The sequence below is a fragment of the Hippoglossus hippoglossus genome, chromosome 23 (assembly GCF_009819705.1).
Source record: "Hippoglossus hippoglossus isolate fHipHip1 chromosome 23, fHipHip1.pri, whole genome shotgun sequence".
In the NCBI taxonomy this organism is placed as follows: domain Eukaryota; kingdom Metazoa; phylum Chordata; class Actinopteri; order Pleuronectiformes; family Pleuronectidae; genus Hippoglossus; species Hippoglossus hippoglossus.
The window spans coordinates 856,202-883,503 of record NC_047173.1 but is presented as its reverse complement, the minus strand read 5'-3'; the positions used below and the strand labels follow the sequence as shown (position 1 = coordinate 883,503).

General features: G+C 41.6%; 2 protein-coding genes across 4 annotated transcripts in view; one reads left to right on the top strand and one right to left on the bottom strand.

Annotated features, from left to right (window-relative positions):
- Positions 1-448: 448 nt before the first annotated feature.
- samm50l (sorting and assembly machinery component 50 homolog, like) lies at positions 449-9,884 on the bottom strand. Its single transcript, XM_034578718.1, has 15 exons — positions 9,664-9,884; positions 8,049-8,162; positions 7,680-7,781; positions 7,441-7,528; positions 7,163-7,269; positions 6,674-6,804; positions 6,170-6,257; positions 5,905-6,033; positions 5,709-5,780; positions 5,206-5,292; positions 4,887-4,957; positions 4,534-4,601; positions 2,967-3,113; positions 2,222-2,363; positions 449-1,336 (listed from the first exon to the last, which is right to left on the bottom strand). The coding sequence occupies exons 1-15, from the start codon at positions 9,682-9,684 to the stop codon at positions 1,291-1,293; spliced, it is 1,413 nt and encodes a 470-aa protein (XP_034434609.1). The 5' UTR covers positions 9,685-9,884; the 3' UTR covers positions 449-1,290.
- A 2,125-nt stretch (positions 9,885-12,009) lies between these two features.
- The window catches only part of scube1 (signal peptide, CUB domain, EGF-like 1), a 101,574-nt gene continuing 86,281 nt past the window's right edge, over positions 12,010-27,302 (top strand). For all 3 annotated transcript variants that reach the window (XR_004613071.1, XM_034578243.1, XM_034578242.1), the window contains exons 1-2: positions 12,010-12,186; positions 17,089-17,211. Coding sequence is in view for 2 of the 3 variants with exons in the window: in XM_034578243.1 (XP_034434134.1) it covers positions 12,099-12,186; positions 17,089-17,211 (211 nt within the window). In the remaining variant the exon portion in view is untranslated. The remainder of the gene's footprint in view (positions 12,187-17,088; positions 17,212-27,302) is intronic.

Sequence of the window (27,302 nt, the reverse complement as noted above, 5' to 3'; positions counted from 1 at the left end):
TAGTGTCAGATCCGGATCCTGCAGTCCAGAGATACCTGAAGAATGACGGAGAGAGAGAGAGAGAGAATCAAAAAGGAATGTTGTAAAACTGTAGAGATGGTGTCTGCCTCCCGAACCCAGATTTGGAGCTGGTTCCACAGGAGAGGAGCCTGATAGCTGAAGGCTCTACCTTCCATTCTATTCCTACAGACTCTAGGAACCACAATTGAGCCTATATAGGGAGCAAAGGGATCTTTTGGGATAGTAGGGTGCTATAAGTTCTTAAATATATGATGGGGCTTGATTATTAAGGGGTGTGCATGTGAGGAGCAGGATTTTGAATTCTATGCAGCATTTTGGACCAACTGGAGGTGAAGTGTTTAGGGCCAAGTACAATGACTTCAGTTTTATCAGTTGAATGTGTATTTGAGAACTATACAAAGAAAACAAACAGAAACCAGGCCAGCGATAAAGTTTTAAGTGTTTATTTGTGAAGAGCTTCAACAACATCAAAAAGAGGACTAAAGGTAAGAGCACTGGTGGTAGATGTTGCTCAGGGTGTGGGGGGGGGGCGGCAGCAACTCAAACCGTCATTCTTCGCATCTGACATTATTTGAACAATCCACTTTGGCATGAGGGTCGACTCCTATCCTACATGGTTGTTCATTCCCTCTCTGCTACAATCCTTCAATTTATATAGTACAACTGAACCTAAGTCATAGAGAGTGCAGTGGACACTAACCTCAAGTCATGCTGCTGGAAAAAAAACAAACCTGGAAGGCAAACTGGGAACATGCCCAAAATCTCTTCAACTTTCCAGTAAATAAATTACTTTGTATCACCATAGGAAAGTGACATCACTGGCACCTGACTTTGAAAGACAATGTGCCAATGCTGGAGATTTCAAACCCGGGAGGAAGGATCAGTGGCTCGAATTAAAATAAAGCCACAATTGAATAGTCTGCTGAAGAGAAACGCTGACATGCTGTTACAGTTAGCAGAATTTGCAGTTGTTGTCATATCTTGTGGCTGTTGCTAAAGAAATCAGAGTTATGGTTCCTTTCATGTCTCGTCAGTGAAAAGCATGTTCAGTTTGGAAATAAGTTCCCGGGTTTTATGGCCCAGCACTGGAACTTTGTCCTTCAGAGGAGGGCGTATCAAAGGTGGGTTGGGGGGGCTCAGGCACATTTCCCCAGGACATAGTACTCATGTGTCACATATTCTACAAGTTACACTTGATTAACAACAAAATGTTCTCCCTTTTCGCAGCAAGGCCTTTGCTGGAGGACCGAGATCAGCGGAGTGACGAGGTTACAGGAAGCGAATTCCTGCTCCGAACTGGACGCCGTCACATATCCTATCACAGGAGAGAAGAAGAAAGACAGGTTAGGATCGATTGTGAGGCCAACATAAAGTAATGATCAGACAGGAAGCAGTTTATGTAATGAGGGGTGTCTTTTTCAAGTTGTTTCCTATTAACAGGAAGCATTTTGTGCTCTGAGCACTTTGCGTTTTATACTTCTTTTAGGAGCTTAAAGTGCCTTGTGTATTTGCAAGAGGGCTCAGAGAGACGCCTCAAACAGACAAGAGTTCCACTTGGAGCAGAAAAAAAAGAGTCTGACGTCATTTGTATCATTTTGTCAACATGATTAAATGAAAACGGACTAACTCATGCTTAGCCCATAGCTGCAGTTTGATGTCAGCATGGTAACCTGTTCATGGTAATTTGATACAGGCTGATGGTTAGCAAGTATGTTCTTACAGTGTTAGCATGCTAACATTTGATAATTGGCACTAAACTCATAGTGCACCTTTGACTGTACTTCACCCTGAGGAGCACTAGAATGTCTGGACCACATGTCACCCATAGTTGATAAGTTATTTCAGCGTGGACCTAAGTGGTGAACTGTCTGACAGACACACTGTAATCCACAGAGCCAGGGCCTAAATCAAGTGAACGGTCTGTTTTCTACCCTCTTGTGCTTCACAGTACAAGTTTTACTATTCACATGTCCACACACACATTCATTCGTTGCATCTATGTTCAGCACTTTCTCTACCACAAGGCACAGCCGTCAGGGCCAATTTGGGGTTCAGAAGTTCAGTTTCTTGGCCAAGGACACTCGGCACGCGTAATGAGGGAGAATTGGATCAAATTCGCCAAACCTCTGCTCTACCATCTGAGCCACAGATAAAAAAAGATTCTGAGTTGGTGAGACTTAGTCTAGAGCCGGACTCTTACCTGTCTCCACTCTGAACTCCCATGGGCACGCAATAGTTGAGCTCCAGTCTGGCGATGTTTCCAAGGCGCAGCACGATGCCTGCTCCGTATGACCAGCGGATACACTCAGCTAGCTTCTGGAGGTGTGCCCGGGGACCTTCACCTGCACAACAAACACTCATTTTTATATCACTTTTTAAAGTCTACCAACCACTCCAAATATTCACCCTTTCAGACACATTCACAATCTGATCATCCTGGTTATAAACCCCCAAACATAGGCTTCACATGTGTCCCTGAGTTATTCCTGTGTTGTCATGATCTTCTCAGAGGAATGTTTAAATAGTTTCCATTCCAACGTCCACAAATATCAGCAAAAACTTGATGAGATGTGTTGGGATCTCTTTTCTGGAGTTTTGCAAAACATTAATTGACCTTTGACATTTCAGATCTCTCTGTCATCACTTCATCATTGTATCCTATAAGACATTTGGGCCTTGGTTTGTCACTGTATTTTTTGAGGTCATATTGACATTTGACCACCAAATTCCAATCAGTTCTTCTTTGAGTCCACATTAATGTTTGTACCAAATTTGAAGAAATTCCCTTGAGTTGTTTCTTAAATATGAGACGGGACAGATGGACGGATGTAGGGATGTAGAACCTTTTGAAGAAACATTTCATCTACATTTGTACATTACTATTTAATAGTTTTAATATAATAATAATCATCATCATAATGATAATACATTTTGAATGCACTGACCGTAGTTGAGGTTACAGAGGTTGCCCGCGTTGAGAAAGAAATGGGTCCTGAAAAGGTCTCCGAAACCCCCCTTGCCTGGTCTGAAGGGCAGAGGTGTGTAGAGGTGCAGGCCACCAGCCCAGTACGCCTCTCCACCCAGATAATCACCTGGAACACACAAAGGAACCGGGTATCATGGGACATATCTCTACTTAAGTTCTCTGTGTCTAGTGGTAGTGATTAAAGCTACATCAGCACCTTACTGTATATCTACCTCTGTGTATGAAAGATGATTTTAAATAAAATTGCCTCGCCTTCACATCCAGGGCCCAGTGAATCAGGTCTGTCTACTATGTTTACTTTAACATTTGGACTTATTTCCAGATCGAATTCACAAAACTGTAACTTCTTCAAATGTTTCTCTCTCTGACACAATATGTTACAAAGGTTTTTTGTTTTTAACCACACATTAGCCATTACCCTCAAACTACACTAAATGTGGTTTGGAGCTTTCCTCAGACCACAGTCACCACATTACAGGGCTAACGCTGATACGGTCCTATTTTAAGTCTGTGAAACAGGATCTGTGAGTCTCCAGCTGCTGAAGCTCAATATAAATCAGCCAATCACATCACCGTCAGTGCTCTAAACCAGCTGAGCCAATCATAGTGATGCTTCTTCTGGAAATCATATTTATGACTATTTATTATTTATATATGACAGAAATAAATAATACAAAAGCTGTTTGCATTACCACATCAATGTGATGCAATTTCATTTCAATTGTTCTCCATCTCAAGTCATTAAACTTCATATTTTGTGACACTATCAAGCTTCATTTGTTGGAAAAGATGCTTTGACAAAGTCTAACAAACTTCTCCCACCAAAATACCAACTCTGCTGGTGCTGCCTCATTTGAATGAACCTCGGACCTGTTTTTTTTCTTCTGTCCCTTGTTTTCTATTTTCTTTAATCCTCTGCACCAAAGCACCAGACAGATGAGCAGGGCAAAGCTAATTTCAAAGTCAAGAAATTACCAAAGGTGTCAGCGAGCTGCTTTGAACAAAGCCCAATACTATAACTTAGTGGTCGACCTATATGGGTTTTTAACATTAAATGGTGATATTAAAACAAATATTATGTTGTTTTTACTTTGCAACAATTATTAATAAAATAGAATTATAATGATGATAATAGTCTACTCATTAGTTAAAATAGAAAATCGAAATCAACAAACTAAACTCTGTCAAAACGTTCTCCTTTAATGTCTGCAGATATTTTCAATTCGTCGGCCAGTTTATACAATACTTTAAACACTGGTGTTCCTGGTGCCCAGTCTGAAAGCTGAATAGGCTGTAGAACTACTCCTCTCTGATAGAATGTACTGTATAAAGTCTTGTTATATGAAGTATGTGAGAAATACTCAGTTCTTTATGCATCTGTTCATTCTTACTTCTGAAAAGCTAATAAAATATTGTGTGTTATAACGTCACCCCTGGTTTTTTAATATAGAGAACCAAGAACAATTAAATATATTTTCGTTTAAAAAACAATTCTATGATTGGCAGACAGTCAAAACAGTTTTTACCTTCACTCTGTGGTCCAATACTGTACATCCCAAATCCTCGCACACTGGTGGGACCTCCAAGGTAGAACCTGGACCAAATACACACACGTAAACAAACGAATGGACGGCACAAGATGAAAGAAAATACAGAACATTTAAGGTGATAAATGGTGATTAATTAAAAACTTGGTTATTTTAGACTGTTTTAATGATAGCTGTATGTTTTTATTCCTTTCAATGCATGTTCAGAAATTTTAAAGCAGTTCATGAACATTAAATCATTGAGAGCCAATGTTTGTTCTTATTGCATCAAGTGATTTGCTGACGTTTTTGACAGAAGTCAGGGATGTGTCACTTGGATAAATGAGACATACCTGTCAGCGATACAGGATGATTGTCCTCCAATGGGACAAAGCACCCCTCCCCACAGAGAAGCAGACAAGACCTGAGAAGATATGAAACTTTACCTTAATACACAAAACCTCTAATTCAAAGCTTTCAATAGATAGTTACTGTTTCTCTTTGCTTAGCTGCCCTCTGGTGGTTCTTTAAAGGTAAACACAGTAAGCCAGCACAGCATCCACAGAATCCATTTGTACACTGGCACTTAGCGTGTATCAAATCTCCTGACTAAAATCTTTGTAGCAGCTTTTTGAAGCAAATTAAGTTGACGCGGTCTGACTGGTGTCTTACCGAGTCCCAGAAGAGGCGTCTGTTGAGCTGCAGCTCAAAATCCTCTTTCAAGAAGCTGGCATCTCCTCCTGTGTAGCCGGCCAGCTCCTGTGGGGCAAACACACCTCAGTTTCATGGTTCTCACACTGCACCCAGCTGTTGTCAGACAATGACGGGTACAATTTCTGTGACATTCAGCCTCCCACGGCAGCTAAACCTATTCTGAGCTTGTCCTGTACCTCCATTTATCTTTTCTTTGTTATATCTAGCCCTTAAACTTAAAACTTCTTTCAAGGGCAACTTGTGAACACATTGACTAAATTCTGTATACACAGTTATTTGGACAATATTAACATTAGTAGTTTTTGTTTTGTTACATGAAAATAGACCATATTTATAAGTTTTACCCATATTTGAATCACGTGTCTAAATGAACTGTAAACAAAAAACAACTACTGGGTGGAAATTAATAATGGCAATAGATCAGGACATTTATCAGTGGAAAAATACAAATGAAAGTTGACCTGGTTGATCCGGAGTAAGGCACCTCTGCTAGGGAAAATGGCAGAATTCCTTGAATCGATCGACACAGTGTGCTGCAAAAAAAACCAAAACCATGAGAAAAACACCTTTAGAATCGTGCAGAAGAGAAGAAATGACACAACAAAAAAGTCAAATATTCTTGGGATACTAGAGCCAGGAGAAACCTCCAGGTTGTACCATGAGGGCAGATTTCAGCGAGTGTCCACTCTCCTCTCGTACGGCAAAGGAAGCGCTGCGAGCCAGGCAGCCCAACTCCCTCCACACACCCTCCCACTTCAGCGTGTGGTTAGTCACCCCGAGAGGAAACTGTAGGAAGAGGGAGAACTATGGCTGAAGTGGAAGTCTTATCATAGGGAACTCTGAAACTGGAAACTTTATGGTGTATATGTATATATTAATGTATTCTCAGTGCACTCATCTCTGGTCACACACACACTCTTACGTTTAGTTCTGCCGACATGCCTCTGTCAGTCTCTTTTAAGGAGCTCCAGGGGAACTGACCGGTGACTTTGTACATGTTGAGAACGAGGCTGAAACAGAGAACACCTCCTTTGAAAACTCTGTGGTGATACATTCCTCCTTTTAATTGGAATGTGAGATGTTTCTTGAAGCAACTTCAAGCACTGTAACTGTTAAGGTGTCCCCAACAAGATGTCATGCATGCATGTTTTACATTTAATGAGGCAAGACATGCAATTGTAAGTGGTCCTTACAGAAAAGGAGTTACACAGGTAACCACAGTGAAAGTAGAACATCCTGATTGTTGTCTATTCCAACTATCAACAGGATCACGTTTTACTGCAGCTTCCTCTGTTTAAACTGCACGGATGGTTGTTTGTTTTGGATTTGACTTATTCTTCTCACCCTTACGTTTATGAGCAAATAGGCTGTTGCAGTTTCATGGGCCAACAGTGATAGAGCATACGTGGGATCTGTGGGGACATACTTGCGTTCAAAATGTCCCGCCTGGGGCTTGAAGAAGGACAGGCCGTAGGATGTCTCCTTGGTGCCATATGAGAACTGGAAGGTGAGTTTCTCAGCTCGACCCAACATGTTCGGCAGTTTCACACCCAGTACCTGGAAAACAGGAGAGAGGCTTACACACACTGTTACACACAATGTAACACATGTTGTAACACACACTGTTATAATGTGCAACATTTCTGAGCCACTATGCGTGACAACGATCGTATGCAAGCATTTATTTAATATTACTTATGTCCTGATTCGATACTATCGCGAAAACTGGCTACCAATTCAATATATATTGCGATGCTGTTATTATAAAGTAATGAAGCAACTAGCTCGTCTCTGAGGAAGTGACCATGTAGTTTTAGTTCTTAAGAAACTGTTGTGAAAAGTTAAATATATGTCAAGAACAAATCAGAGAACAATATGAGTGACATGAATCCTATGTCAGGACTGGCCTTCTTACCATGCTTCCTTCATTGTTGCCAACCATGGTGTTGTAACTTCCTGTCAGTCTCTTGACCTCTGTCACCTCAAAAGTTACATCTAGACCATTGGGCAGAGCATCTTTACCTGAGGATGGAAAACCAACTTGGGTGAGGAAGGTTTGTACCTGAATATCCATCAGCTGAGAGTGCAGCGACTGTCTCATACACAACTCATCTCAAAAAGCAAGAGACAGTGAAAATGCAAATAATAATCGTGGGCACTGGGAGACAGATGAATTCACACATCACAAGATACCTTCAGACGTATCGATAAGGACCTCCACCTCATTGAAGATTCCCAGGCGGAGCAGCTTCTGTCTGGCAAGGTGAGCTTTTTTCATCACCTGTAAACAAGACCGAAACCCAGTGATGCACATAGCACTTCCACTTCTGAGCATGACACTTTTCAATCAAGGCAATGTGTGCAACAGTATTGTTTTGTCCTGAAGCCGATCAGCACTTTGCTGCGCAGTACAGTCGCACATAAATACATACATCAATGAGATTTTTGGCATGGAAGACGTCAGAGATCTCATAGCCGAGCAGATCCTCTTTAGTTCTTCCAAGACCCTGAATGTTGACATGTTGAACCACCACCTGCAGTCAGAAATATAGAATTTGTTTTCATATCACCTTCATTCACAGTATGAATGACAACACCTTTAAATGTGCCACCTGAATGTAAACCTTACACTTAGTACACGCTGTAAACTTAAGGTGAGCTTATTATAAACACACGTTACTGTTAAATCTATATAAATTGATAGGTATTGTGTTCTACTACAGTTGCTCAATACTACAATTTTTTACTTTGTACATAAGAGCTGCTGTGATTATGCTGATACTACTACAACTATAACTCACATCTTTATTTTCCAGTATCTCCTGCTTTGCCTCATGCTCCGGTTCTGGAGTCTCCACCAGGTCATCAGAATTGACACCAAAGTCCCGGCCATGCATCGGGAGGGTATCCAGACTCTGCACCAATGACAAGGACACTGATGTAAATGACACTGCCTGGGCAAATGCAAAGAAACCTGACAGAAATTGTAACAAATCCCACCTCGTCATTGGTAGTATGCACACAGAGGAGTCAAGTCTGCTCAGTTGTGAAACGGAGGCCGTGAAAGTGTAACAGTTACACTTTGTAAAAAGGCTGGACACAGACCAGTACAAATACATGTCTAAGTATGGCAGCTGTCATGAAAGAGAACGGGCGGCAGACAGTGGGTGGGGCATTATGTCAGGACTCTGCTGGTGTCTCATGCCCGACACCCAGAGAAAGTCACAGCACATGGTGAGTCAGGTCAGACAGCCGTCCACAGATCATATAATAGATTATTGGTATAGAACTAATCCATTATTTGGTATCTTAATAGGCCTTATAAAGTGGAAATATAAAAATGGTTTGCAAATGAAATAATCAATAGATAAATAATTCAAACTAAAAAGGGTTAGAAAAGTATAAATCAATCAAGTACATCATTTAAAATACGGCCTCCTCTCTACGGAGGCCGCCATGTTTTTACAGTAGCCCACACTGGACAAACTAAACACCTTTTGAGTTTTTATGAAAACTGAAGGCTACCTCAGGTTCACGTCCATGTTTGGAAGGGGAGGGTGAGGTGAGGGGTATTCAGCTGCAACATGACACTTCACCACTAGATGTCACTAAATCCTACACACTGAACCTTTAAAAGAGATAAATTACTGGGTTCACAAACACACTCATTTTGTGTGTGCTAGTGTGTGCAGCTTTCTATAAACAGCCAAGGAAGCTGCCCTTTGAAATGCCTAATTCAAAATATTTTAAACGCAGTTTAAAAGGTGAAATAGTGGAAAATTCTACTATGATTGTACTGTTTTATTTTTGTTAATGTAACCCCCTTTCAATTTTTCAACTATTAATCAATGAAATGAACTCTTTCCTTGGTATTTAAGTCTAATTATTTATAGATCGATACATTAATTTGTATACAAATGTATTAGTGCATCGTTTGTTGTATAATTAGTTATAACTGAAATGCTTTATTACTCTTGTGATATAAATTAGTCAATAAAATATGGAATAAAATATTGACTTCAGGTATTTTTTGCTGGATTTCCGCCCATGTGTACGGAAATGATGGAGGTAAATAAAACCAACACAAGCAGTGCAGATTTCTCTATTTATTACACTGTTTGATCAAATGTCTTAAGATATTATTCTCTGTAAGTCATCAGGAGAAAGGAATGATGAGTCAAACATGGCCATGCATGAGAAGTCAATCCGTGTTGTCCGCATTACGGACAATCACACAGTGTGGAGACCAAGTTAAACCCTTTTCCCCCCATCGCCAGTTCTGTGTTTGTCTGAGACATTGTGGAGGAACACCGAGTACTGATGCTGGGAGTCTGCAGCCTTCACCACTCACCGGACAGGGAGGTCATGGCCAAAGATCCCCGCACAGCCGCACCGGCAGGCGGAGAGAAGACCTACCTTAGCATGGACAGCCCCCATGGTTGGTATCCGCTCCTTACAGCCTCTTCAGCCGGGGCTAGCTTCTCTGCTCGACGGAGAAAATGGAAAATGACAACGGCTACTTTCTCCAGTACCAAGCCCCCTTCAAGGGAGACGCCATGACAGTCCGTGAGGTGTGTTCGAGGACTCTTCCTAGGGTACGTCAAATGAGACTCCGGTAAGCAGGACAAGCGCGGTACACTTCATCTCCTCACACACTCCGTACTTATTGAATGATATCTGTAGATCCATGTGCATCATTTCAGTGGGAACACTCCTGCGTTTATAGTAAAAATACTATAGTGTTCTGTGTTGTTTAGATCGTTTTTTAAAAGATTCAATTAATTTGTAGAAGAAAAGACCTCACAGAATAGATCATCAGCTACACAAGTAGTGGACAAAACCTAAATAATTCAGTTACATAAATTAACACGGACCAAGAGTAGGAAGAAGCCACATGCTTGTTCCGTTCTGTCCTAAACCATCAAACTAAAATCACTAATACACCTCCACTCTCCCACTGGTGTCCTTCCCTGTAGGCTTCTTACATGCCTTCCAATCGTTTGATTTCCTCCCTCAGTCCACTCCACAAAATCCCCCCCACAGACTGATGTGCACATTACTTTTGAAATTAGAGTCAGAATAACGATGTTTCATATTTGTTTTGTTTCCTCATCAAGTTGTACATAACCCGCTCTCTGTGCAGAAACATAATGTATAATGTTACCCATAAATCAGACCTGTAAATAATGAAATGTGTTACTATGCAGTCTGTGATCGAGTGTTTGTTATTAAACATTATTAAGCATTACTGTACAGAAGGCCTTTGGCCCCAGTGACCAGCACCATATTCAGTGAAAGTTTCCGACAAATGTGTTGCTCTTAAAGGCATCACCATGTCGTCTGTGTGATTGGATAGAAATGCATCGAAGTGGGTGGGGCCGAAGTCGCCCTTACGTCTTGGAGGAGCTTCTCCGGCAGATGGCGCCCTTTCATTTCCCTTCAAGCAGAGCGGAGACTGGCCACAACACTTGTACTGTGCACCATCATGTAGTTCGGTGTGAGGACAACGTTTGTTCGATCCCCGCTCAGCTCCGTCCCTGTAGGTGTGCTTGAGTGTTGTAGCCTGTAAAATGCACCAACATGGCTTGATAGACATAGTTGTTGGCTACACTGTGTTTCCTCCACTGGTCAAGTCTTTACATCTCAGAAAAAATGACTTCATGGTTTGCATTAATAATTTTAATAAAAGCACAACTGACTAAATCTCAACTAAAGTGACCTGAACATGGGCCTTTGAACTTGGTTTGACTCAAAGTCAACAGTGAGGAATATGTGTTACTACTATACTTCATTTCGAAGGACTTACCCATTACTAGCATCACACTATTTATTGTTTAGAAATATTAGAAATATTTATCTGAAGATTTGATTCTGTGAAATGAAAAGATGGTTATTGAGCTTTGACATTACTGAATTATCTTGGTGTCATGTGCCCCCATTGAACGTGCCTCTTAAAAAAATTCCCAGACCCATTTTTATTTATTTACTGTGAACAGTGCTTACAGTATTTACGCTATCAGGGATGTGCTGTTTCGGGAAACCGAGGCAAATTAAATCAAATGGTTTTGTTTGGCCCCCTGAGGGCCCCAACCCCAGATTATACCTCCTTCATCTATCCATCTCATCAGTCGTTTTCTGACACGACATTCTCCGGTTTGCCTTTCGCACAGGAACAATGCAGCAGGAAATTGTCCCAAATCTCTGTTTGCGCGGTGGAGGTCGCTGTGTTTATGCTTACAGCACATCTACACCTTATCGCCGCGTATTACAAAAGACTCTCTTGGCATCTTCGTCGTTGTCTTCTACATGTATGACACCACTTATTTATCCTGAGATATTTGTTTTTCTTTTTATTTCCACTTTTGTGTCTGCCACATGTTATCAACACACCCACTTACTGCCAGTGAATCCTCCGAGTATCACTTAGGCTTATTTGACATTATCCGGATTTTACTCTAGGGGCTGGCCGGAAAAACTCTGGAGAAAGTCTGGAGGCTCTCATTTGGACATTTGCGTTTTCACATAATGGATCGGAGAATGTCCGGAGCACCCCCGGAGTTCATGTCTGAAAGCAGGATTCCTATTATAGGATTTCTGTACAGTTTTATACCCCGAGTACCTCCACTATGACGCTACTCATCTCTCTCTCTCTCTCTCCCACTGGCACAGACAAACCAATCAGAGAGCTCGGATTGCCTCCTCTCTTTTCTGCTCTCTCTCTCTCTCTCTCTCTCGCTCTCTCTCTCTCTCTCTCTCTCTCTCAGAGACCCACATACACAACACACACACGCGCACACACACAGTCCAAACCCCCAGGAAAGACCCGCTGAATCCTCACACCGTCTGTCAGCATGGGGAGCGCTTGTTTTTCCCGGGACGTTTGTTTGTTTATCCTCCTCATAAATACTTGCAGGGTGATGGGGAATGTCGGACTCTCAGGTAAGAGCTGCCCTTTCCTCCGTCTCGCTGTATTGTCCACTCGCACCTTTGGCTGGCTTCTGTGTTACCGGCTCAGAGGGGGGGACATGATGGAGACCTGAGTGAATGGCTGTTTCATTTATCCTAATGATTGCACTGATTTGAAACATCAGAAAACATCCCCGGGCCACTTTAAGATGCTCATGTACTAACCCTGCGTGTCCCCTTTGATACGATCAGCATGTACTTTGTGACATTTCGTTTTTATCCGCTGTAATTTTACAAGAGCATCGCAGTGATGAAAAAACCCCAAAACACTTAAAGGCACTGGAAAGTCACATTTGCGCACTGTTTCCACACGACAGACAGAGCAGGCATTTCACTTTGAATTCGCCCGTTTCGTAAATAACAGCCCGATTAATTTAAATGCCAGAGTCTTCGTGGGATCTCAGGTTTGCATCACAGTTTTTCCTGAGCGGCGGTTTACCAGCTCGCAGACTTCACTGGAACTTCTGTTTCCTGCGCGCAAACGTCAACTTGAATGGGAAACCGCAGCCTGATCCCTCGGTTGCACACCCGTGTGAGAGGGCGGACTGTTTTCACATTTCACCGCCTGGAAACGGCGGTTTTAGAGCCGCTAGAGAGCATCTTGTCTCTGGGGTTGAGGGCCTGTCTGGAGCCGGAGGATTGTGCATGTGTGTGTGTGTGTGTGTGTGTGTGTGTGTGTGTATGTGTGTGTGTGTGTGTGTAGTTAGGAGGGGGGGGGGGGGGGGGGGGGGTCTAACTCCCAGGAGGGACAGGCAGGCAGCATGGGCCCAATATCGACCAGGCAGCAGCAGCAGCAGCAGCAGCACATTGTTCAGCCTCCCACCTCAGTGAAAGGGTGAAGAGTCAATACTGAGACAGTGAGGACAGTGGGAGCACCCCCCCTCCCCTCCGCCCTTGGCTTGGGCTGCAGCACTGGACAAATATTTATTGTATATTCAGTTCTATGGTTTACAGACAGAGAGCAGAGGCTGAACCACAGGCTGCCTCCAGTCCACAGCCTGACGCAAACCAGCTTTTTATACTCTAAAGGAAGCACAGGGGGATTTGAACAAGGATGCAAAGGTGTGCTGAATGGTAGGAGGAAGCAGAGCAACTCTGTCTCCAGCCCCCCTCCCTCGGTGTGTGTGTGTGTGTGTGTGTGTGTGTGTGTGTGTGTGTGTGTGTGTGTGTGTGTACACTGTGTAATGAGTTGGCCCTCTGCCCTGGGATTCAGGCCCAGATGTGACCGACTCTTCTATCAATAACCTGATCATTTGAGGAGCTGTTAAACCCTCTATTCTCTGGATGTTGTCTGAGGCTGGACCTTGACCTTAGACCTCTTTCTCACTGTCATACAAAAGGGCCAGTGATTCTCTCTTGACACTTTTAGGATATCAAGAAAACTGCTTGATTGGAAAAAGCAAATGCGTCCTGGGTGATCGGATCACAAGTGGACAGCTCTATGTACAGGTGTGAGCACTCCCAAGAAACATCGAGGACATATTTGAGATCTGATCACTCAGACCACATTCAGAGGTGGTCTGGTACGCATGTGGCCACATTCTTTTAGCAGTGTGTGTCCTGGGCCACAGTGGCGGACCGCCTACTCAGCTGACATCCTCTGACGTGCTAAAGTTTCAAAATGACCTAAAACTATCCTTTGTATTTTATACGCATTGATTTATTTCTGGCCATCACCACAACATCAACACTTACCACCAAAAATTGATTTTCTATTTCTTTAAATGGGTAAAATGTTGTTTCATTATGAAGCTACACGGATTGATTCACTCTATCTCTCTTGCTCTCTTACGCTCTCAGAAAGGATGTATGTTTTATGTATTTACATATAGAGCAGGAAAGTGAGATGTGATCACAAGTGGCCATTGGAGACACATGAGAATGCATTTTAATGCTACGCCTGAACTGACAAACTCAGAGCTGCCCACTTGTAATCAGTCAATCAATACAATTTTATTCGTATAGCCCATATTCACAAATCACAATTTGTCTCATAGGGCTTTAACAAGGTGCAACATCCTTTGTCCTGAACCCTCAACAAGAGTAAGGAAAAACTACTAAAAAACCCTTTTAACAGGGGAAACAAACTTAGAAACCTCAGAGAGAGCCACATGTGAGGGATCCCTCTCCCAGGACGGGCAGAAGTGCAATAGAATCCGTTTGTAACTGAACACATCAAAATAACAGTATTTACAACATTGATTAGAAGAAGCAGTTTGTAACATAATGGAAACTGTGTCAATGTCTAAAGTATTTATACATAAGAAATTGTCTGATAGAGATGAAGGGAGCAACAATGACAAATGAATTGAGGGGTTATAGTCAGTAACTATGTGAGTAGACATATTGTATATCAAGCAATCTTTTGAAAATAGCTGTCACCACACCACTATCCATTGTCATGATCCACTGACGCTATTAGGATCCACCATTAGCTGCCACATCGATCATGATCCATCACCCCTATATCCATCATCAGATGCCAACAAGACCCACATTCCGCCAATACGATCACAGTCTGCCATTACGATCTCTGATTTGCAATCCACCATCTTGATCCACGATGTGGATCTGCAAATGTCAGTAACATGTATTGATTAGAAATTAATGTGATAAAGAGGGAGAAGAGGAAAGAGAAGCTCCATGTATCACATGTCCCCCGACATTCTAGATCTATAGCAGCATAACTAAGAGCAGGTCCAAGACAAGCCTGAGCCAGCTCTAACTATAAGCTTATAAAAAAACGTAGTGAGGGTGTCAGGAGAGGAGCTTGATAGCTGAAAGCTCTGGCTCCTACTCTACTTTTAGAGACTTTGGGGACGACAAGTAAGCCTGAATTCTGGGAGTGCAGTGCTCTAGTGGGGTGATATGTTACTATGAGCTCTTTAAGGCATTGTGGTACAATATTATTAAGGGCCTTGCAGGTGAGGAGGAGAATTATTCTATTCTAAATTAAACTGGAAGCCAGTGTAGCGAAGCTAATACAGGAGAAATTCTGTCTCTTTTCCTGGTTCTTGTCAGGACACGTGCTGCAGCATTTTGGACAAGCTGCAGAGTCTTTAAAGACTTACTGCTGGAGCCTGATAATATGGAATTACAATAATCAAGTCTGGATGTAACAAAGGCGTGAACTAATTTTCTGCATTTTTTTGAGACAGGACATGTCTGATTTTTGAGATGTTATGTAAGTGAATGAAGGCGGTCCTAGAAATTAGTTTTAAGTCAGAATCAAAGGAGAAATCAGGATCAAAGATAGTTCCCAAATTCCCGACTGTTTCACTGGATGCAAGGTCAATGTCATCTAGAGCAGCTATATCATTATATAATGTATGTCTAAGGTATTGAGGGCAGAGTATTAGAATTAAGAACCTCTGTTTTATCTGAGTTGAATAAGAGAAAATTGCGGGTCATCCAGGTTTTTATGTCCCTGAGACATGCTTGAGGTTTAATTCATTGATTACACTGTTCTTGTTTTATTGACAAGTATAACTGGGTGTCATCCGCATAGCAGTGCAAATTTACAGAGTGTGTCCTGATAATGTTTCCTAGTGGAAGCATATATAATGAGAATAAAATTGAGCCGAGCACAGAACCCCGAGGAACACCAGGGTTAGCTTTGGTGCGCACAGATGGCTCATCATTAATTTGCAAAACCACATCTCTCAGGATGGATTTTAATATCAAGTCTGAAGAGGGCCTAAATGAGGTAACTTTACACACTGGCATCTTATAATGCAAAAAATCCCCCATTATTTCTTGTTTTATTTAAATTAAATTATGACACAGGTTCCCCTTGTCTCCCACTCATTGAGTGTTCAAGTAATGGCTAAAGAGGACTGCCTTTTATTTGTTTATTGTAAAGAATTTTCAGAAGCTTGAGGAGGTACATGAGTGACTGGTTTAGCTGAGTTAACACTAATGCTAACATTCTCCTTCAGAGGCTATGATTACTTTCTTTCTTTTGTTGTTGGACAGAGCCCTGCTGACCATATTGAAGGGGACATATTGTGCTCCTATTCAGTTTCATAATTTTAATTTGGGTTGTTACTTGAAAAGGTTTCCATGGAGCCGGCCCTAGCCTTCATGGGGCCCTAAGCAGAATTTGATTTGGGGGCCACCAACCGCCTTGGTGCCGCCAAAACTTTTGGTGATTATCAATTTAATTAGTTGTTTCTGTTGACACACATGATTTCTGTCAGACGGATGGCAAAAATATATAAAGTCGATCCTAAATTACCAAATCCACCTTTTAATACTTTAGTGGTATAAGCAATTACTCCGGCTCTACCGATAGTCAGAAGAAAAAACATGAAGTAGATGAAATAAGAATGAAATAAAATGCCCATTTTAATATAGATCCAATGGAGGTCTGGCTCTGGGTTTATACACTCTAATGTTCAGAAAAAATATCACTTTCCTCACACTATCCATTGCTGTAGTACCTCTTTTCAGCCTCTGTCAGAAATGTTCGGTTTTAGCTCCTGTCTCTTTAAAGCCTGCCTCCCAGCTGGCCCACTCTACTGTGATTGGTCAGCCGCTTTCAATGTGTCCGCTCTTGCTTAACCTGGATTTGTAGAGGACTTGTCAAACAAGTCACTAGGTGTGCATTATGCAAATGTGGGGCATTGTGATGTTACATGACTTCACCTGCAGAAGTATCGACTGGACTACTGACGAGGGGCATCAGAAGCAATGCTTTCTGTGGGGGAGAAGGGCTCCCTTTACTGCAGACTTTGGGCTTTTTAACTTTGCAGACCTTTTTTAAACGCAAAACCCCAATAACACTAGAGTTAAGGGGAAAATGAAAAACCATAATATGTCTCGTTCAAGGAAAAGATCCCAAGAGACAAGGATGTTGATCTTCTGTCTGTACAGATGCAGACGAGTGTGCAGAGGGTTCAGATGACTGCCACATTGATGCCCTGTGCCAGAACACGCCAAAATCCTACAACTGCATCTGCAAGCCGGGCTACAAAGGAGATGGCAAGCAGTGTGAGGGTGAGTGACCTTCCTTCCTTCAGACTCTCCTCTCCTCTCCTCTCCTCTCCTCTCCTCTCCTCTCCTCTCCTCTCCTCTCCTCTCCTCTCTTCTTTGACACTAGCATCCTGCTCTATAGAGCCTATATATATAGATAGGCTTCCCTTCATTGTAGCTGAAAACACTTTTGCAGCATATCCATTTAATTGCTATGTTAACATGGAAGTGCAGAAGCAAACTAAGCAACCTGACAACCCTTGTTGGAAGCATAATGACCCCTGTATCTGCATTTGTTCAATGAATCACCTCAAGAATCCCCTGACTGTCTTGCCAAATCAACGCAATCACCTGGGTTTCATGTTTCTATCACTGCAAATTGGAGCTGATAAAACCCCCATGTCTACTTCAGTTGTTTGACCTGGGAGTGAAGAAATAAGGAATCTTAAAATCAATCCTAAATTTAACTGGCACCCATTTAAGTGAGGGAGGGACTGGAGAGATATGAGCCCTACGCTTGGTGTGTGAGCAGCAGCATTCTGCACTAGCTGAAGCCGACACACTGAGGATTGTACATGTAAACAGTACGTTGCAGTAGTCCAGGCGTAAGAAGACAAAAGTGAGAATAAGCGTTTCTAGGTCAGGAAAAGACTGAGCTGATTTGATTTTGGCTATATTTCTTGGGTGAAATTGTTATTGATATGAGCATAACAATTGAGTTGCGAATCATCAAATGTGATACCAAGTTTCTGGATTTGGATTCAATATTGCTTGCCATTGGACCAATAAACGGTTGCAGCTTGTTGGTAGGTGATAAGGTTTAACATTAAGTCATTTCTGAAATTAAGACATTACTCAATAGCTATTCATAAAATTCCTTAGATGACCAACATTATCTGGTTTAAAATATAAGTAAATTTGCACATCATCTTCACAAATTCAAATAACTGATAATGTTTCCTGCCGCAAGTCTTTAAAGGGAGAACAAAGCTGGACCAAGAGCAGAACCCTGTGGTATGTCAGCGGAGCTGACAATTAAATAGGAAAATTCTCTATTAGTGAGATATGACTCAAACCATTTAAGGGCAGTTATGAATCATCTACTGAGAAGGGTGTTCTGTATAATAACATACCACATACTCAGTATAGACTTGGATTAGGATGTGGGCCAAAAAACCTTGAGTGGGCCATCCCTAGTCGCCACAATGAGACTGTCCCATCAGATAAAATCAAACGTGGGCAAGAACAGGGCCTCTGATGTAACAACGGCTTTGACAGCTGTTTCAACCCCCCAACGACTTCTCCTAATTAACAGGGAGGAAGTGTACTGAGCGGGGTGTTAGGGTGAGACGGGGGCAGTGCCTGGCTGTGCATTCACACCTCCACTCACTTCTGCCTCAAAGCACACCACAGCTGGAGCCTGCCCACTCTCTCTATCTGTTGTTCTCAATCCTACCTCACTCACACACATACACACATGCGCACACACACACACACATACTGTTGGGTCCACTGCACACAATAAAGACAGAATGTCTTTCTATAAGTGATGCTCCAGTGCTTTTGCATTTACAAAACTGGGATGAGATTGAAGGATCAAATGGTCAACTACAACGTGGGTCTTATTTTTGTAGTTTTTTCCATCAGCTACAATATGATGCTCATGACTGAGCAAGCACTAAAAAAGCTGCCACTGTTGTCATGATGATTTTATGGACACATTCAGTATTTAGAAGTAAAAGCAAAATGTATGGTAAAGCTCTAGGTGAATTCCAACAACGCACTCTTTGCACTTCCAAATCTATTCATCACCTTGATAGGTGCCTGTCAGCTCCAGCTAGCGAACATGACAGATAAATTCCTGTGAGAAATGTCACCTGCAGGAACCGGTGTTAGAATCAGTGTGTAAATTACAATTATCACCAAGGAACCCCATGGATGATACAATTAACTCTTTTCTAAATTAATTAATTTTATTTGTGTGTCATGTAAATATTGAAAACTGAAGAGCTTCAAGGAAAATGGGATTGACACTGAAGAGCTGATGGAGCTGCTGCATGAACACCAGCACCTTTTATAATTCTGCAAACAATACAGGTGAAATGATACATTCTGAACTCCATGGTTCACTCCTTTTCTCCTGACTTAAAAAAAAAGCAAATGTATGTCCTGTCCTATAAGCTTCTAAGATTTACTAATCTGCTGCTATTCAAGAAATTATTTCATTGCATAAACTTTAAATCTTTCAGAACCGCATCCCGGTGTAAGAAAAAGCACAGTTAACACTTAAATCCCAGTGTCCTGTCAGAGGATTACAGCATTAATGAAGGTGTCAGCTGTGCATATCATGACAAACATTTTTGGAGCAAGTGTGTGTCTGTACCATTGTGTTGGTCTGAACAAGAGAAAACACCAGAGGAAATGATTTAGTGCCCGGACTACCTGGCAGAAGGTCAGAGCAGCTTGGATCAGCGTAGTGGTCAGGTCACCAGTCTTATGTGTCAGGTCAGGTCGGGTCCAGAATTGATTGAAGACGCAGGTGGCCAGCCGATACTGATCTTTGCGGTTGCACAGGGGGTTTGTGAAGCTGGAACCTAGAAAAGCCGGTGTCCTGACAGAAGATGGAATGTTTTTCACACATCTGTCACATTTAAGCTGCTCTTAAAAATACACTGAGCACATACATAAAGTCAGTTGCTCCGGACATTTTCTGGAACTTTTCTTGCAAGCCCTCTAGCAAAAGGTTTGGGAAATGTGATAAAAATATCCCAATGAGCCCATGTGAGAATGCTGGATGAAAATGTCCAGAAAATTCACAGCAAGTGAGCGGCCTCGAATCAGGCCAACATCTTTTAATCACTGCGAATGACAAAAGATATACCAACTCTGACACCAAGTCGTAAACTGAAACTAGTATTTTTTCAGTCCAGTGCCCGTGCTGTGTAAATAACAAATGTGCTTGCACTCATCTGAGTGTCCATGGTCTACTGGTCTGAAAATGAAGATGCAGTGTGGTCAGCAGCATTGTTGGTGCATATCTATCGTGTGCAAAGTGATAAACCAACAAAAATCTGGTCAGAAGTGAGTTGTACAGTGTAGAGATAGATGAGAGATCAACCCATATAAAAGCACCGCCCACCGACCAATCAATTCCTTTGAAACATAGCATCACTGTTATTCTCGTCATTCACATAATGAGAATACATGTACATTACACATTAATGGAATGAAAACACAAACCAAATTATAGTCTACTCTATATACTACTCTTTCCCTAATCATAGGACACTTTTACTACAAAAACATTTTATAAAACATACACATTCACACAATCTGCATTTCTTTTGCCAGCTGTCCTTCCTGCTTTTAGCAGCTGTAACTGTGTTTCTTTTAGTCTGGATAATGTGTTTTTACTCCTCGCATTTTTCTAACATAATAGTTTTCTCCTCGAAACATGCAGCTCTGCTGCCAGTCTACTTGTCCAGGTCTGCGATTGGTCATAAGCAGTGAACACTGTCCCTTTTATGTGCACTTGCTCATACATAGTTTAGGGAAACCTGGGTTGACTTAAGATCATTGAACAATGCAGCCCTGAGTATATGTGAAACTGGTCAACAAAGCAAGTGCCTGGCAAACTTGCTGAAGATTCATTAAGGGGCCCATTTTTAGAACTACACTAGACTTTTATTTGACATTTTGATATCCATGATAAGATATATTTGTGGTTTTAAGTGCCCCAACATCCAGCTCACTTTCCTCAGTTTGCTATACCCAGAGTGCAATGAGGTCAGCAAGGGGGGCCATGTGTGATGACAGAATCTAGGGGGGACATCAGGGAAGTGGGACAGCAAGAGTGGAATAAGGCAAGTGGAATACCAAGACGAGGGGAAGGAGGGAAAATGGGATTAAATGGAATTTCGTTGGCACTGCAGACTAGTCAAGAGAGACTGATGTGGATATAAGGGTGAGTGCATGGAAGGACTGTCTAACGACGGTGGCGTGATGGCAACATGGAAGGGAAATTATGGTGGAAATATGCTTTGCCTGCGCAGCGGTTACAGACACAAAACTGTCAAGCAGTTTATACTTTTTTTAGAGTTCTGCGAGTAAGTAAGGATTTAGTCTACGCACAGACATAATAACATCTGATTTTCAGTCCAAGTGTAATAGTCCATACAACAACATGACAATGGGAAACAGCAAGATGAAAGTAGTCCAACGATTGGTAGAACAAAATCATTCAATTATTTGAATTTAAGATTACACGTTTCCAGCTTGGGTTATAGAGGGCTGACGTGAAATCAGAAGTTCCCAGTTCTGTGCCAGGAGTATGAAAAAACCTTTAGTAAAAAAGTCCATCGTAACAGCCTTTAAATGGTTATAATTTAATTCCACATCCAACAATTATGGAGCAACATGAAGATTCATTTGGTGTTGTCTTTGATAAATGAAGTCCAGTGTCCCTCTGTATCTGCTAGATGTTCCACTTTGTTCACCAGCTGATCTCTTATTGAATCTATCTGGTGTTTGCTGCTGTGCAGGTAGAAGACGTTGACCTTTTACAGCTGTCTCTCTGAAAACAGCTGCTGCTGCTGTGGTAACAAATGACCCTATGAGTTAGAATGCAACAAGACAGAACAGTTGTGCTTCTGCCTGTTCATCTGATGATTCTCTGTAGGAGGACAACAACAAGTAACCCCTTACCCATGGTCATATTGTTTTCACTTTGTTGTTTGATATGTTGTTAGCGTAAATCACAGGAACATATAAAGTAACAGGTATCGGAAATCACAACTTCAGCTGTTTTTAGAGCATTTCCACTCACTGCAGTGTTTTCTTTTTTTGCACAAACCCTTGCACTGCTATCAATGTCATTTTTGTTTGGAAAGATCCTTTAGATGTGTACAATTATTGATTGGGATTGTGTTTGTTACAGTGGACACACACACACAAACACACACACACAGACGCACATAGTCCGAGCGAGGTGTCCTGAATAGCAACTGCTCCTTTGTCCTTGAGAGGAAACAGCAGAGGGTTCAAGCTTTTCAGGAATATGAACTTCTTCCCCTGATCTGAACTGCTTTACTAGCCACTTAATGTCACGTCACTTCACCCACACACACTGATTTAAACAGTGGTAAGTCTGTGTAAGTCTGGGTGAGTGATGCACTCAGCTTTGATGGAGCTAGAATGTCAACAGCATGTGTGCGTGTATGTTTCTCTCATCCACTCACAATTTAAATATTTGCCTAAAATGCTAACTTTATGCTTTTAAATTACATATAAAAATGTCATGTAACTTTATTACATAAGTTTTATTTTCTGTCATGTTAAGTTACACTCATACATAAACTTATATAAAAACTTTCCAATGCCCGTATTACTGCTTTACGCAGTGGAGTAGTTGAGTAGGGGGTCCATCAAATTGGTCAGGACCACATTCGTTTACACTGCTAAAAGAATGTGAACACAAGTGGTCCAGACCGTGATCGGTCCGCTATCTGTGCGTTCACACCTGTACATGCACCTGTCGGTCCACAAAAAACACATGTTAATACCAGTGTGTATGTGTGTGTGTGTGTGTGTGTGTCAAAATGCTCTCTGCCCACTGCCTCCTGACTGAACACTAAGATCTCCCAACCTCCCTGCAGTGATGAGACAACAGCTTGTGACAGCGATGCCAAATGAAGATGAATGGTGGATAGGAGTTGACCCTTGACCCCGGTGATTAGATATGGGTGCTGTAATTGGCCAGCTGTGTTTTCCATCAACAGGCATTACGGGCCACTTTGCCGGCCAGTGCCATTTGCGGTTCTGCTATTCCTGGAAGCACCTGGAAGCAGCAGAGCCTCTGTGCTTGGTCTCCTCATGCTGCAGGTTGTCTGTGCCTCTCTATCATCAGCAGCACTCCATATCAGCAAAGAATCACTCAGCAGTCTAGTAAATCATAAAGTGGATTGAGAAATTGAATAAAACTAGGGGTTCAGTAACGTTTTTTTTAATTACTCCCGTCTTTATGGATTGTGTGACTTGGCTCAGAAAAGTATGATGTCTCCATAGTGTTATCTTTAATATTTCATCTTATCAGACTGCTCTGACTAGAGTGTTTTTATTCAAAGACCTTGCACTCTCTTCATACTCCATATTCCTAGATGTTAAGTGCTATTTTGGATTGTGATGCCTGGTGAACCTCATACCAACAAATCTGTGTTGTTTCTCTGTGACACAGATCAGGATGACAGGAAGGCATTGTCATCATCATATTTTTCAATGCATCATTTATATTTAAAATAATCACATTTGTTCCCCTTATGATCCTCTTTTCTTATTAATCCATTTCATGGGCGCAAGAGCTGTCAATAATAACAACAACAATAACATCAAAAATAACAATAATAATAATCACAACAATACTAACAATAAATTGTATTAATACAGAACCTTTCATATATAAAATGTAGCTCAAAGTGCTCATAAGATCAATAAGAAGTTAAGAAGGTTAAAAAAATAGAATAAAGATAATGGTGTTAAAAAACAGAAGATACAATTAATTAAAAGCAAGTTCATGGAAATAGGTCTTGAGTTGTCTCTTAAAACTAACAGCAGAAGTAGCTTGTCTGATGTGTGGTGGGAGTTTGTTCCAAACCTTTAGGGCATAGCAAGAAAAAGCTGCTTCCCCAAACATTTTGTACTTGTTTTGGGGATATTTAGCAAGCCCTCAGTAGAAGACCTGAGGGGATGGTTTGGAACATACTCCGATAAACAGTCAGAGATGTATGAGGGTGCGGTACCATTAAGAGACTTAAAAACGAGTAAAATAATTATAAAATCAATCCTCAGTTTACAGACGCTAAACCTGGAGTAATATGATCCCTTTTCCTGTTTCTCATTAAAACCCTGGCTGCTGAATTTTGTACAAGCTGGACTCAGTCTATGGATTTTTTCGGTAATCCTGAATAAAGTGCATTACAGTAGTCCAATTTCAGTTTTATCTTCGTTTAATTTGAGAAAATTGTTGCTCATCCATTGTTCCACACTGGAGAGGCAATTAATAACTTGATTTGGAGCATCAGAGTCATCTGGCGTTACGGACAGATATAATCGAGTATCATCAGCATAAAAATGAGAGTTCACACCATGATCACGAATAATTTTTCCCAGTGGTAACGTATATAAGCAAAATAATAAAGGACCAATAAGGGAACCCTGTGGAATGCCGAAAAGGTTATCATGCTTTTACGAAACATGGTCACAGAGGCTAACAAAAATATGTTCTGCCAGTAAGGTATGTTTTAAACCAAAGCTGGTTGCAAAACAGTGTTCCTGACATCAAACTTATAGATGAACAACAACCATTTTCCACCTTTGCATGTGTATGCAGGTGTTGGGGAAATCTACTGCATGTGTAAAAACAGTAGAAAAACCCCTTCAGTGCCTAACATCTGGAGGTGGTTGGGGTTGGCATGAGCGTATCTGCAAAGATTATAATGTGAGAGATGTGATTGTGACCGTGATGGTGGATCAGGGATCAGATGTAGTTTTGGTGGATCTTGATGCTGGATTGTGATTGTGGTGGCAGATGAATGTGGATTGTGATGGTTGATTGTGATTGTGGTATCGGCTGATGGTGGATTGTGATGGTGGATTGTGATTCTGGTGGCAGCTGATCGTGGGTTGTGATGGTGGATTGTGATTCTGGTGGCAGCTGATGGTTGGTTGTGATGGTGGATTCTGATTGTGGTGGCAGCTGATGGTTGGTTGTGATGGTGGATTCTGATTGTGGTGGCAGCTGATGGTGGGTTGTGATGGTGGATTATGATTGTGGTGGCAGCTGATGGTGGGTTGTGATGGTGGATTATGATTGTGGTGGCAGCTGATGGTGGGTTGTGATGGTGGATTATGATTGTGGTGGCAGCTGATGGTGGGTTATAATGGTGGATTCTGATTGTGCTGGCAGCTGATGGTGGGTTGTGATGGTGGATTGTGATTGTGGTGGCAGCTGATGGTGGGTTGTGATGGTGGATTATGATTGTGGTGGCAGCTGATGGTGGGTTATAATGGTGGATTCTGATTGTGCTGGCAGCTGATGGTGGGTTGTGATGGTAGATTCTGATTGTGGTGGCAGCTGATGGTGGGTTGTGATGGTGGATTATGATTGTGGTGGCAGCTGATGGTGGGTTATAATGGTGGATTCTGATTGTGCTGGCAGCTGATGGTGGGTTGTGATGGTGGATTGTGATTGTGGTGGCAGCTGATGGTGGGTTGTGATGGTGGATTGTGATTGTGGTGGCAGCTGATCGTAGATGGTCATAAGTTAACATAGTATCCTGGTATAGTATAGGCTATTTGAAATTATGAACATTGTCAGTTTCATTAGATCATTATTAATTTTGCTGCCGGAATCAATGAATAAACCATGAGAGTGTTGATCCAGCACCATTGTAAGAAGAAATGGGAAAAACTGAGAGCGACTGTGAAAGCATTGATATAAGCTCTCAAGTTTTATATTTGTTGTTAACATTTGCCATTACTTTTCTGGTGTTGTTTATTATTTTGATATTATTTATTTATGAGGGATTGATCTTCAGTCCACTTGTGGACTCTCTCAGGTAATACTGATATTTCCTAGAAAAATTATTTACCTCAGAGTAGATGACCTGTCTATGCTTGTTTGTTTCAATTCTGCGAGGTGCAGTGAAGAAACACCACAGTACTAAGCACCAAAACTATGTAAATTTCCATCTACAAAAGAAAAACTAAATTTGCTGGATCAAGATGATATGACCTTAGTTAAGATAGAAAAAGGCTCTATGGTTAGAAATTCAATTAAATTCAATCAAATTATTGTTTTGGTACTATTTCATAACTTTTCTGTTTGAAAAGTAGGCAACACGAACATGGATTGTATTGCTGATCAAATTATTAATGTGAAGTTTCAAGGTTCGTGGGGATGTGGCCTGTGTGAGAAAACCCGGTTCGCTCCTTTGCTTTTGTTACTGCTGGGATTCGAGCCCCGGTGACCAAGGGAGACGACCTGTGATCTCAGCCTCTGCTACATTTCCGCACTACAAATTAGCAGCTTGTAGGCCGCATTGTTCAGGCAGAAGCCAGCTGCCTGGTAGTTCAGCAGGACTCTGTGAGATCACATCCCAGCCAGAATTTTATCATGACTGTTTTCCTTTAAAGCAGACTACTGTGCCCTGAGAAGAGCCATTTCCTCAAATAAGCGTATCTCTGAGAGGAAAGCTGCTCCCTGGCTTTCAAATGCTGTCCTCTCATTTTCACAAGCTGTTGCTGGCTTGTTATGGAAAAATGTGAACTTTTATCCTTGTGCTGTCAAATGAAGTGTGTGGGAGGAGCTGTGCATCACTCAACCCTACTGCACATGTGCTTGTGTGTGTGTGTGTGTGTGTGTGTGTGTGTGTGTGTGTGTGTGTGTGTGTGTGTGTGTGTGTGTGTGTGTGAGAGGCATCTAGAAAAACGTAACCGGCTGTTGAGTGTGTATAGTTGTTAACCAAACTGTGAATTAAACATACAAAGGATTTTGATAAGATGAATCATGGCTTTTCGTGAATCTAACAGAAGAGTATTTTCAGAGATCAGAAAATCTCCATAAACTTTGGGAGATTAATGATGGCCCTTCTGCTGCTGCTGCTGCAAAAAGAGTTTAATCTCAACAATATAAAATGACAATGTCATAAATCAAAAATCTGTAACCACAATGCATTATTATTTTCTTCATTTATCCAACTACAATACTAGAACTCAGTCTGTGGCACTGGAGTTGAATTTCAGCTGTTGGTAATCTTAAAAATACCATACACACGACTGGTTTACATGAATATCCACATGAAATGGGTTTTCAGGTGTGTTACTGTGGAAATGGGTGTAAACAGGAAGCAGTTTGTCTACTCTGCAGTTGTGTTTTTTTGTTTTTGAAAATACTACAAAGTAGGAACAGCAATGGTGAAAAGTAAGCGAAGGGACGAGGACAAGGTGGGACTGTTACTGACAGTGTTAACAATGCTTTTTCATTCACCACTCGTAGTCGAGTCCTGACTGAGTGAAGACCCTATCATCGGCTGGGTCATTGTTTCCAAAGGTCTCAGTTT